General features: G+C 44.2%; 1 protein-coding gene across 1 annotated transcript in view; it reads right to left on the reverse strand.

The window, feature by feature from the left end:
- LOC135513055 (zinc finger protein 644-like) overlaps positions 1-13777 on the reverse strand; it is a 36919-nt gene that overhangs the window by 2042 nt on the left and 21100 nt on the right. Inside the window, exons 3-8 of the mRNA XM_064935714.1 lie at positions 10652-13729; positions 10145-10355; positions 9706-9916; positions 9340-9538; positions 6609-6734; positions 4474-4579 (exon numbers count right to left, since the gene is read on the reverse strand). Of these exons, the coding sequence (XP_064791786.1) occupies positions 4474-4579; positions 6609-6734; positions 9340-9538; positions 9706-9916; positions 10145-10355; positions 10652-13715 (3917 nt within the window). The 5' untranslated portion in view covers positions 13716-13729. The remainder of the gene's footprint in view (positions 1-4473; positions 4580-6608; positions 6735-9339; positions 9539-9705; positions 9917-10144; positions 10356-10651; positions 13730-13777) is intronic.

Consider the following 13777-nt stretch of genomic DNA (forward strand, 5'->3'; position numbering starts at 1 on the left):
TTAGCCCGGTCAGAATCAGCTTTGGTCCGGTCAGAATCAGAATCAGCTTGAATGCAGAGGGGAGACGATGTTGAGTTATTGTTTATTTGCGTTTCCGTCTTGCTCCGGTAAACTGGGGTAATATCGGTGTAAATGTGTCAACATATTTAAGGTGTTGGCAGCTGCATAGGCTATTTTCGTTGAGTGTAGAAACATACTGTTAACGTTGCATCCACAACTCTCTGTCCATCGCCATTGTAATCTACTGGGAAGCCAAAATGTTCCCAAACTGGAGATTTAAATGATGATGGAGGATACTCCAATTCTGGTTTATCGACCCAACCACACACCATCGTACATAACTAATTCCTCACAAAAGGACAGTATGAAATGCGCAAATTAAGATTTGAATTTTGATTACAACATGTGCATAGGCTCTAGTTGTTTTAACGGAATAGCCTGAAATGTTTTTTGATTTACTCAAAAGGCAGAGGCCTATAGGCCTAGTGTTTTTATTGCGTAAATATAGTTTTTTAATGTTTTCATTATGGTTCACAGGGCAGACAGAACCAAGGTCCTGGTAGCGAAAGGTTTGGTATGTACAGTTACACCCCTACAACTTAGTATCTGAGGAGGCAACACTATTCATACAATACAATATGTGGTCACAAGCTCGTTAAACATCTCAATCCAGAATCATGGACATTTTAATATGGAGTTTTGGGGCCTCCCGAGTGGCACAGCGGACTAAGGCACTGCAGTGCTTGAGGCGTCACTACAGATCCGGGTTCGATCCCGGGTTGTGTCGCAGCCGGCTGCGACTGGGAGACCCATGAGGCGTCGCACAATTGGCCCAGCGTCATCCAGGTTAGGGGAGGGTTTGGCCGGCCGGGATGTCCTTGTCCCTTCACGCTCTAGCGACTCCTGTGGTGGGCCAGGCGCATGCACATTGACACGGTTGCCAGGTGTACGTTGTTTCCTCCGACACATTGGTGCCGCTGGCTTCTGTGCAGGCCAGTCAAGTTCTTCCACACTGATCTCGACAAACCATTTATGTATGGACATCGCTTTGTGCATGGGGCATTGTCATGCTGAAACAGTTGCCAAAAATGTTGCCACAAAGTTGGAAGTACAGAATCTTCAAGAATGTCAATGTATGCTGTAGTGTTAAGATTTCCCTTCACTGGAACTTAGGGGCCTAGCCCAAACCATGAATAACAGCCCCAGACCATTAATCCTCCTTCACCAAACAGGTAGCGTTATCCTGGCCAAACCCAGATTCTTCCTCGGACTGCCAGATGGTGAAGCATGATTCATCCCTCAAGAGTGGCGAGCTTTACACCACACCAGCCGTCGCTTGGCATTGCGCATGGTGATCTTAGGCTTGTGTGCGGCTGCTCGGCCTTGGAAACCGATTTCATGGATCTCCCAAGCGAAGAGTTATTGTGCTGACGTTGCTTCCAGAGGCAGTTTGGAACTCGGTAGTGAGTGTTGCAACCGTGGACAGACGATTTGTACGTGCTACGTGCTTCAGCACTTTGGGGGTCACGTTCTGTGAGCTTGTGTGGCCTACCACTTCGCGGCTGAGCCATTGTTGCTCCTAGACGTTTCCACTTGACAATAACAGCACTTACAGGTGACTGAGGAAGCTCTAGCAGGACAGACATTTGACAAACTGACTGACAAACTGACAGAAACTTTCTGTCCAAAAATTATGCAGAAAAATTAATCCATGCTTCTGTCACTTCTCGGTGAGACTACTGCAATGCTCTACTTTCCGGCTACCCGGATAAAGCACTAAATAAACTTCAGTTAGTACTAAACACGGCTGCTAGAATCTTGACTAGAACCCAAAAATGTGATCATATGACTCCAGTGCTAACCTCTCTACACTGGCTTCCTGTTAAGGCAAGGGCTGATTTCAAGGTTTTACTGCTAACCTACAAAGCATTACATGGGCTTGCTCCTACCTATCTTTCCAATTTGGTCCTGCTGTACATACCTACACGTCCGTTATGGTCACAAGACGCAGGCCTCCTAACTGTCCCTAGAATTATTTCTAAGCAAACAGCTGGAGGCAGGGCTTTCTCCTATAGAGCTCCATTTTTATGGAATGGTCTGCCTAACCATGTGAGAGAGGCAGACTCGGCCTCAACCTTTAAGTCTTTATTGAAGAGTCATCTCCTGACCCCTCCTGTCTCAGCCTCCAGTATTTATGCTGCAGTAGTTTATGTGTCGGGGGGCTGGGGTCAGTTTGTTATATCTGGAGTACTTCTCCTGTCCAATTCGGTGTCCTGTGTGAATCTAAGTGTGCGTTCTCTAATTCTCTCCTTCTCTCTCTCAGAGGACCTGAGCCCTAGGACCATGCCCCAGGACTACCTGATATGATGACTCCTTGCTGTCCCCAGTCCACCTGGCCGTGCTGCTGCTCCAGTTTCAACTGTTCTACCTTATTATTATTCGACCATGCTGGTCATTTATGAACATTTGAACATCTTGGCCATGTTCTGTTATAATCTCCACCCGGCACAGCCGGAAGAGGACTGGCCACCCCACATATGCTCTCTCTAATTCTCTTTCTTTCTCTCTCTCGGAGGACCTGAGCCCTAGGACCATGCCCCAGAACTACCTGACATGATGACTCCTTGCTGTCCCCAGTCCACCTGGCCGTGCTGCTGCTCCAGTTTCAACTGTTCTGCCTTATTATTATTCGACCATGCTGGTCATTTATGAACATTTGAACATCTTGGCCATGTTCTGTTATAATCTCTACCCGGCACAGCCAGAAGAGGACTGGCCACCCCACATAGCCTGGCTCCTCTCTAGGTTTCTTCCTAGGTTTTGGCCTTTCTAGGGAGTTTTTCCTAACCACCGTGCTTCTACACCTGCATTGCTTGCTGTTTGGGGTTTTATGCTGGGTTTCTGTACAGCACTTTGAGATATCAGCTGATGTACGAAGGGCTATATAAATAAATTTGATTTGATTTGATTTGATCTCTTCAGTAGGTCCTATGATTGAGTGTAGTCTGGCCCAGGAGTGTGAAGGTGAACGGGAAGGCACTGGAGCAACGAACTGCCCTTGCTGCCTCTGCCTAGCCGGTTCCCCTCTCCACTGGGATTCTCTGCCTCTAACCCTATTAAAGGAGCTGAGTAACTGGTTAACTGGAGCTCTTCCATGCCGTCCCTACGAGGGGTGCGTCACCTGAGTGGGTTGAGTCACTGACGTGATCTTCCTGTCTGGGTTGGTGCCCACCCTTGGGTTGTGCCGTGGCAGTAATCTTTGTGGGCTATACCCGGCCTTGTCTCAGGATGGTAAGTTGGTGGTTGAAGATATCCCTCTAGTGGTGTGGGTGCTGTGCTTTGGCAAAGTGGGTGGGGTTATATCCTGCCTGTTTGGCCCTGTAGGGGGATATCGCCGGATGGGGCCACAGTGTCTCCCAACCCCTCCTGTCTCAGCCTCCAGTATTTATGCCTTAGTTTAAGTGTCGGGGGGCTTGGGCCTGTTATACCTGGAGTATTTCTCCTGTCTTATCCGGTGTCCTGTGTGAATTTAAGTATGCTCTCTCTAATTCTCTCTCTCTTGCTCGCTTTCTTTCTTTCTTTCCCTCTCTCGGAGGACCTGAGCCCTAGGACCATGCCTCAGGACTACCTGGCCTGATGACTCCTTGCTGTCCCCAGTCTGCTACTCCAGTTTCAACTGTTCTGCCTGCGGCAATGGAACCCTGACCTGTTCACCGGACGTGCTACCTGTCCCAGACCTGCTGTTTTCAACTCTCTAGAGACAGCAGGAGCGGTCGAGATACTCTGAATGATCGGCTATGAAAAGCCAACTGACATTTACTCCTGAGGTGCTGATCTGTTGCACCCTCGACAACCACTGTGATTATTATTATTTGACCCTGCTGGTCATCTATGAACGTTTGAACATCTTGGCCATGTTCTGTTATAATCTCCACCCGGCACAGCCAGAAGTGGACTGGCCACCCCTCATAGCCTAGTTCCTCTCTAGGTTTCATCCTATGTTCCAGGGAGTTTTTCCTAGCCACCGTGCTTCTACACCTGCATTGCTTCCCGTTTGGGGTTTTAGGTTGGGTTTCTGTACAGCACTTTGAGATATCAGCTGATGTAAGAAGGGCTTTATAAATATATTTGATTTGATTTGTTGGAAAGGTGGCATCCTATGACAGTGCCACTGAGCTCTCCAGTAAGGCCATTCTACTGCTACTGTTTGTAGATTGCATGGCTGTGTGCTCGATTCTATACACCTGTCAGCAACGGGTGTGGCTGAAATAGCTGAATCCACTCATTTGAAGGGGTGTCCACATACCTTTGGCCATGTAGTGTATATTTTAGAACCAATACATGACCATTTCACAGTATTAACAGGGTAATCCAAGATATATTTGTGCCTTTTGGCCACAGGATGAAACGCACAACAGATCAAGACGCCAACAAAACCGACAAGTGACAGAAGCTTGTTGTGGTCCTACATACCTGCAGGTGAGTCTGTACATCTCCTCAACAGCAGGTGGGAGAGCTGAGAATAGTTTCTTCTTTGGACCAGCCCTCAACCTAGGCTTCTTCTGTATACAGGAATAGGCTGGAAAACACAGACCATCTCAGTACAGGCCAAGTCAGTACAGACCAACTTACTACAGACTTACTCTGTACAACTGATTGACACCAGGACAGAGAGTCACAGGTTGTGTTCCAAATGGCACCCTATTTCCTATATAGTGGACGACTTCTGACCAGAGCCCTACCTATATAGTGGACTACTTCTGACCAGAGCCCTACCTACATAATGGACTACTTTTGACCACTACAGTTGAAGTCGGAAGTTACATACACTTTTGCCAAAAACATTTAAACTCAGTTTTTCCACAATTACTGACATTTAATCCTAGTAAAAAGTCCCTGTCTTAGGACAGTTATGATCACCACTTTATTTTAAGAATGTGAAATGTCAGAATAATAGAGAGAATTATTTATTTCAGCTTTTATTTCTTTCATCACATTCCCAGTGGGTCAAAAGTTTACATACACTCAATTAGTAGTTGGTAGCATTGCCTTTAAATTGTTTTTAACTTGGGTCAAATGTTTCAGCTAGCCTTCCACAAGCTTCCCACAATAAGTTGGGTGAATTTTGGCCCATTCCTCCTGACAGATCTGGTGAAACTGAGTCAGGTTTGTAGGCCTCCTTGCTCGCACATGCTTTTACAGTACTGCCCACACATTTTCTATAGGATTGAGGTCAGGGCTTTGTGATGGCCACTCCAATACCTTGACTTTGTTGTCCTTAAACCATTTTGCCACAACTTAGGAAGTATGCTTGGGGTCATTTTTCATTTGGTAGACCCATTTGCGACCAAGCTTTAACGTCTGAGATGTTGCTTCAATATATCCACATCATTTCCCCAGCCTCATCTATTTTGTGAAGTGCACCAGTCCCTCCTGCAGCAAAGCACCCCCACAACATGATGCTGCCACCCCCGTGCGTCATGGTTGGGATGGTGTTCTTTGGCTTGCAAGCCTCCCCCTTTTTCCTCCAAACATAACGATGGTCATTATGGCCAAACAGTTCTATTTTTGTTTCATTAGACCAGAGGACTAAAAAAAAGCACCATCTTTTTCCCCATGTGCAATTGCAAACCGTAGTCTGGCTTTTTTTATGGCGGTTTTGGAGCAGTGTCTTCCTTCTTACTGAGCGGCCTTTCAGGTTATGTCGACATAGGACTTGTTTGACTGTGGATATAGATACTTTTGTACGTGTTTCCTCCAACATCTTCACAAGGTCCTTTGCTGGATTGATTTGCACTTTTCGCACCAAAGTACGTTCATCTCTCGGAGACAGAACGCGTCTCCTTCCTGAGTGGTATGACGGCTGCGTGGTCCCATGGTGTTTATACTTGCGTACTATTGTTTGTACAGATGAACGTGGTACCTTCAGGTATTTGGAAATTGCTCCCAAGGATGAACCAGACTTCTTGTTGTTTTTCAGAGGACTGATTTTTATTTTTATTTTCCCATGATGTAAAACAAAGAGGCACTGAGTTTGAAGGTAGGCCTTGAAATACATCCACAGGTACACCTCCAATTGACTCAAATTATGTAAATTAGCTTATCAGAAGCTTCTAAAGCCATGATATCATTTTCTGGAATTGTTCAAGCTCGTTAAAGGCACAATCAACTTAGTGTATGTAAACTTCTGAGCCACTGGAATTGTGATGCAGTGAATTATAAGTGAAACAATTGTTGGAAACATTACTTATGTCATGCACAAAGTAGATGTCCTAACAGACTTGCCAAAACTATAGTTTGTTAACAAGAAATGTGTGGAGTGGTTGAAAAACAAGTTTTAATGACTCCATCCTAAGTGTATGTAAACTTACGACTTCAACTGCATATAGTGGACTACCTCTGACCAGAGTCCTACCTACATAATGGACTACTTTTGACCAGAACACTACCTATATAGTGGACTAATTTTGACCAGAGCACTATGGGGCTCTGGTCAAAAGTAGTCCACTATATAGAAAATAGGGCGCCATTTGGGACGCAATGTTGTGTACATTTTCTACAAGGAACATTATTTTCTTGATTTTTCTGACCAGGCTCAGAGAACTTACTTGTTCCTTCCATCATGGCAACCCTCTTCCTGCGTGCGTAAGCGCGAAGATGATTGGACAAGCTAACAGCACTGGGGAAGGTTGTGTTACAGTGAATGCACATCTTCTTATTAGATTCATTTCTCTCTGGAAAAGTGAGACATGTGAAAAGGAAAGAGACATTTCAAAAGAAAGCAAAGCACACACAAGTTCAGTTCAAAATGTAAAATATGTTCAAAACACTCCTTAACAACACTTTTCTTGCAAGAGAATGCCTTTGAAATAGTGTCAAGACTATAGCATTTTATTCAAATGCCACTAAGCCTCCGGATTACCTCGCTCCATTCGTTTTTTACTTCATTAACAGTTATCTTCCATTAGAGACATTTTGTTTGTTCAACTTCTACACACATTACATCTAAATAAATTGTTTGGTTTCAGGGTCTTTGATGAGCGTCTTTGACAAATATAATCTGGAGGTGAGTTGAGGTGACTGTAAGGAAAAATCTGAAGAAATATGGCTAAAAGTGACTACAGAGCAAATAGATGAACATGAAGTAAACTGCTATTCCCTGAGTGCCATCACCTCTTCCTCCATCTGTTTTCATATTGGAAAGATCTGTTTTGCACTCTGCAGTTGGAGATGTATTGTTGAGAGTAATGTTTATCACAATCTAAGAACTCCAGGGTGCCTATTTTCACCTGGGTTTAGAATTTGATTTAGGCTATGATAAGAAATTCATACTGTGCTGATTGTGTCAATATTGCACATGAATTACAATAGTTTGGCATGTCACTACAGGCTACATCTAGAGCATGTTAAATCATAAAAGCGTTTGATTAGGAAAGGTCTCTCTGTACACCCTTTAGAGCAGATTTGATTGGATGACAAGCCCACACCAAGTTTCTATGCAGGCTGTCCTGAAGCTACTGGCAGTGGTGTGAAAATTATAGAGACAGCTTCCCATTCATTTCACACCTAATAGGGGGGAAAACATCTGCTACGGAGGTGTTTTTTAACCATGACAACCCACTAAAGGTTATTTAAATTACCTGCAAATCGTTTGCAACAATTGCATGTGCAAAATGAATCTCTTCTTGATTAATTAACTAATGCCCATAAAAAAGTATATATTATACAGTATTCTCCCCACTGTATGTGTTAAATCTCCATTTAACATAACACTGATTACACCAAAATGGTGTAAAAGCCTTAGTTAGGTGATTAAATCTGAATGTCAGAGTCAGTCTATTCTCCCTTTTAAGGTTTCAGCTTTCAGCTATAATGTAAAAAGTTACTATGACGTTCAACAATGTCAGCCACAGAACGGCCAATCATTAGAATTGAGATGGACATCAAAAAAAATCTATATATTTTTTGTATTTTTTGTTGTTGTATTTTACCCCCTTTTCCCTCTCAATTTCAATTACGATCTTGTCTCATTGCTGCAACTCCCCAACAGGCTCGGGAGACATGAAGGTCGAGTTATGCGTCCTCCGAAACATGACCACCCAACCGCGCTCCTTAACACCCGTCCGCTTAACTCGGAAGCCAGCTACACCAATGTGTTGGAGGAAACACCGTTCAACTGACGACCGAAGTCAGCCTGCAGGTGCCCGGCCCGCCACAAGGAGTTGATAGAGTGCAATAAGCCAACTACAGAGCCCCCCCCCCCGGCCAAACCCTCCACTAGCCCGGATGACGCTGGGCCAATTTTGCTGCTCACTATGGGACTCCCGGTTATAGCCAGTTGTGACACAGCCTGGGATCGAACCCGGGACTGTAGTGATGCCTTAGACCGCTGCGCCACTCGGGAGGCTCCGATATCTGATTTAGACATCTTTATTAATCTTTCTGCGAAACGGACGGAAACTGTTATTTGGACAGAGATTAAACAAAGGTGTGTAAACACAGCTGATGTGCTCCCAGAACCACATCAAAAGGACGTGACAGGTTTTAATTTCAATTTCAAAGCCAATTTATTATTTTTGTGTGCGCTACAATAATAATGTTTCCTGGTGACTTCAAGGTTGCTGACAGAAGAGCAGACAGAGTACTGGGGTATTATGATGATGCTCACATACATATTTAATGAAGCTCAATTTGAATGACATTTTGTGATTTAACATGAGTGCCTGTAAATAATAAAACACACAAAACAGCTGCGGAACAAGACAAGTTTGTGTTTCATTATGGCAAGCTGATCTACTGTAATTGGAGGGTAAACTACTATCTTAACTCTGTATCATTGCACTCAATAAAACTGTTCCAAAGATCACCTGAAATAATCATACCTATCTGCAAAGGACTAAACTGATCAAGCCTATGAATAATGATAGAACACTGTGAAAAGAACAGACTGGCGACCCAATTAAGCTAATAAAGCTGTCTGTCACTTCTATCCATCATCTATCTGGCTTAACTGGCTTTCTTGTCTTCTTTGATTCTACATCACTTGAAACAGACTGATCATATGTCATATATGTTTTGCTGTCACAGAGGGGCCTTGTTGCACTATAATAATCAGTACCATTAATAAAATATATTTGGCAGATAAAGTAACTCTGTAGTTTTTAACTGTATAGTTTTTCACTCTGTTACTTCGCAGAAAAAAAATATTTTGGCTAGGTATCTAGGTCCTTTTATCCACTGTTCAAAATCTAATCACAATAAAAAAGGTATTATTTTTTCTGGTCGCTAAAAAGACATGATATTCTAATTTGTATAGAAATTAGTTGTGAATCTGCTTACCTTGGGCCCAGTGTGGTTCCAGATTGCTGGCCTGTTGGTTCTGTCTCTCCTCAAACCTCTCTTTGGTCACAGTAAAGTGATTCCTATCTGCATCATACGATCTGCTGTTATCCCTCAGCTGCCCCTGCTCCTTGTCCAACTTCCTCTTCTTCAGCAGCTCTACTAAAGTGCCCTGGGAAGGTTCCCTGACTCCTCGTATCTGTAATAATAATAATAATAATATTAATAACAGTAATACATTTTACTTTCAAGATACCCAAGGACACTTACAGAATAAAAAAATATTTAATTATAAGCAACATAACTAAGAGTAAAAGTACAACACACAAAAGAACATTGCACCAGAAAACAACACAACAACTGTACCTCTATACTCTTCCTTTCAGAAAATAACTCCTCTCCCTTAACTTCCTCCTGCCTGGGTGTAGTTGCACTGGGCCCCCATGAAGTGGAATTGCCATCCTGGCCTGGCTGGCAGCCATGTTGGATCTTCACTGGGAACCCTGTGGGTGTCAGGAAGAGCCCATCACTCCCAATGAACTTCTGGGAGATGATTGGTCGAGAGAGGAACTGCTTCCTGTACAGATTTCAAATGAAACACAACAATGATATAGGATACACTAGTCACAACATATAGCCAGGGAGGTACATGAAAAAAGTACAATGACATAAAAGTAGACAAAATGAAAAATACATTAAAATGAAGACAAATTCAAAATAAATATATAGCTGATATAAGATAGAATATTCTATTATATCCCTAAAAGGTGTAAACAGTAACTTGTGGAGGAATTGTTTATAGTACCTGTTGAGGGTCTGGAGGATGTTCTGGTGTTCCTGCTCATCCTGTAGCAGCTCGTTAAGGATACACACTGGACTCTTACTGGTGCTGGTGGTGCTGGTCTTCCCTATCCGCTTTAGATGTCCCCTCACATGATTGGAGAGGCCCGTGTTGGTGTCGAACCAGCCACAGCACAAGGGACAGGTGTGCTCCGCCTGAGACTCCGGCTTCTCAGCTGTAACATGAAGATTAACACAATATCTATATTTACATGAACATTTTAGTAATTCAGGAGATGCTTTTACCCAAAGCGATCTAGGTAAATTACTATGTAACTTTGTGGTAACTTTGAATATTACACACTATCTATAAAAGAATAACATGACACACTTGACTGTGAAAGAAGCAGTCACAAATATTGTTAGATGTGATTACAGATGACTTTTATTACAGATTAATTACCCTATTACAGTACAATAGGAAACAATAAGTAATTGAATAAAGACAGGGAAAATATAATAAGTTGCTCACCTTTTTTGATCCTCCGTGCCACAGAGGGGATCTTCCTGCGTATGCGTGGCTGTCGGTCCTGTGAAGCTACCTGCTCAGGTGACACCACGTGGCGAGCATCATAACTCAGCCCCACCCTGTGCAGGTGCCCTCGCACGTGATTGGACAAGCCCACCCCAGACTCAAACACAGCAGGACAATAGGGGCAGGACTTTCTTTCTGACCCACATGGAGGGGAGACGTCATACTCATAGGAGAGACTTTGGTTGTGTGTTTTGGTGGTGGTGGGTGACTCTGGAGAATCGTCACACACTGAGCTTTCTATACACTCCTCTTTGATGATAAGCTTCTGTATGTCATCGCTGTCATACTCCCCGTCCTTGACTTCAGTCTTTTCAAAATGGTGGTCAGCCTGAGTAGCGTTCTTTTCAAAATGTCCGACATCAGCGGCAGGTGCAGGATCTTCTTTAACAAAAGAACCCCTCTGTCTGCGTATGAAGTAGCTACGGGCATAGGGATTCCTCTCATTCTCACTACTATCCAGGAAATTGGCTGTAGCCTCGCTGGTGTAGGCACTAAAGTCATACGTGTCCTCATAATCATCATCTTCTGTGTCTTCAGGAGTGGTAGTCTCTCTTAACTTTGGGTTCAGTTTTGGAAAAACATTATCAACCACCTTGTCCACAGTGTTGCGGAATGGTGTGGACATTTTTCGTTTGGATGGAGACTTTCGGGTAACAGCTTGGGGCTCTGACTTCCTGCAGGTCAAGTCGTTGCTATCTCCCTGACTCTTGTCAGAGTCATAGCTATGATTTAGCATATGGCCTATTTTAGCCATCTTGGATGTAACCAACACATCAACATTTGAGGGATATTTTGTCCTTTCTGAGATTCCTGAAATGACATGGTCGTATTGTTGATTGTCTTCCTCAACATAAGGGAGACCTGTTGTCACGTCTATTTTCTCTGTTGGTTTGGGAGATAATTTGTTTGGCTTGTCGCTCCTCCACATAGATGGTGACAGCTTGTTTGTTGAGCTGCCAAGACTACATTTGAACTGTGAGGCGGTAAGATCTTTATAATACTTCTGTGCGTCTGCTTTGTTTCTCGTGTAAAAGTCAGCTACACTACTAGACCAAAAGGGCAAATCTGCTCTTTTCCAGAAAGCAGGCTTTTTAATACAGAAATTTTGCTTCAGCTGTAGGAGTTTTAAATCTGCTTTTTTGGACGGGCCAGCTAGCCTATATTGATCTTGATGGTCAGATGCTTTGTTAAACGGTGGACTTTCACATTCATCTTCACAAAACTGGTGTATTAGGTCACAATGGCTCTTCAGGTCATTTTGATTCTGGGTGCTGAAAGGGCACACTTTACAGTGAAACACAACAGATCTTGATTCATTATCTTCATTGTTATTTGTAGGAAACTCTGACTCCTCATCTTTGATCATGTTCTTGTACTTGTACTGCAGTGCGTCACAGTGCACAGCGTACAGGTGTGCTTCAAGCTCCCGTTCTGTCAGTGCCATGTGGTTGCACTCCTCGCAACAGTAATAACGTTTGTCCTTCTCATGTGTCTTGGCGTGCTGGACGAACGTCTTGGGGCAGTTGGTCCCGAACACACACTGCGGGCACTGCAGCTTGGCGTTCCTGCCTTCGTCTCGGAGTTTGTTGAGTCCCTGTATCTCCTCCATAAGTTTCTCCCGTCTCTCCTGGTGGATAATCATGTGCTTGAGGAGGGAGTTGCGATCGCGGAACGAACGCCCACACTCCCTGCATATAAAAGGCCTTGGAACGTTCTCGTGGTGGCGTATCTGATGATTATGCCCATCTAAATGATACATCATATGTCTATGCAAATGCCTTTTCTCCTTGAAATTAACATTGCACTTTGTGCATGGGAAGAACGATGGTTCTTGTTTGGATTGCTCTGTCTTTAGCTGCTTGGGTTTTCTACTAAAGAGGGAGTCGGAGTGATTGTCTTCGTGGCAATCTGCTCTTATAATCAGTTTCTTGATGATTACAGGACTGTCACTGGGATGCTCTTGACATGAATTCACAGAAGATTGTACATCAGCCTTTTTACAAGGGAAATCCTCATCATTTACGTTGGCGATGTCAAAATCCTCGTCATCATCTTCCTCCTCTTCAATATGCCACTTTTTATAGGTGTGATTCGAGCTGCTGTTGTAAACTTTTTCAGGAGAGCCTGACGTACCCACCAGGTGTATTTTACGCTTCCTCTGTCTTTGGCTGGTAAGCTGAGGCATCACTCCCACTCCCGCAGTGTTTTCCTGTAAGCTGTTGTCAACGTTACGATTGTTCCACAACACCCGTATGAGCTCTTTCTGAGAATCCCAGTGTAGTGAGTCAGCCCCGTCAGAACCTTCCGACGAGCTCTCAGAGGACTCTGTGGTGTGTAATTCCCATATAGATCTAGCTTTAGCCTTGACTCCCTCAGCCGTCCATATTTGGTTAATTGGCGTTTGGTGAGGCTGTGGACTGTGGTCTGACAAGGTGGTGTCACGGGCCTGGTAGGGAAGTTCAGCCTCACTCTCCCCAGAGTCAGATGGTGACGTGTTGTTGGCCTCTGGCTGCGTGGTGGCTAATGTTTTCAGAACAGGCCCTGGCCCTGCTGGGTTCTTCAGAGCGTCTGATTGAAGCTCACTGGGTGGCGGTAACACCTGAGGGCTTGTGTCCCTCCCTGCTTGCCATAGTTGGGTGTCCTGGGCCTCCACCAGGACATTGTTGGGCGTTGTGCTGCCTTTGTTCAGGCCACAGCTCTCCTCTGAGTTAGGGTGTGAAGCAGGTCCATTAACAAGTGCTACGAAAGGTAGTGAATGGGCTGCTTGGGCTGTGTGGGGAACAGCAGGGACACTGCTGGGTACAATTGGACTGGGCTGTGCTCCATTTAAAGGGTTTGGGAGTCTGTCAGAGGACAGCTGCTCTGACAACCTTGCAGCATTGTTCTTAAGGGCGGATGTGTGACGCTGTAATGGCTCCTGAGTGGCAACGGAGCTATTACACAATGGTTCCACCACATCTCCTTCTTTGTCCTCTTGTGCATTTGGCTTTATATCAGCCATCTCCCCAGTATGTTCTGAGAAGAGAGAAACAGAGAAAAAACACCAAATCAGCTTAAAACATA

Source organism: Oncorhynchus masou, chromosome 24 (assembly GCF_036934945.1).
Source record: "Oncorhynchus masou masou isolate Uvic2021 chromosome 24, UVic_Omas_1.1, whole genome shotgun sequence".
Classification (NCBI taxonomy): domain Eukaryota; kingdom Metazoa; phylum Chordata; class Actinopteri; order Salmoniformes; family Salmonidae; genus Oncorhynchus; species Oncorhynchus masou.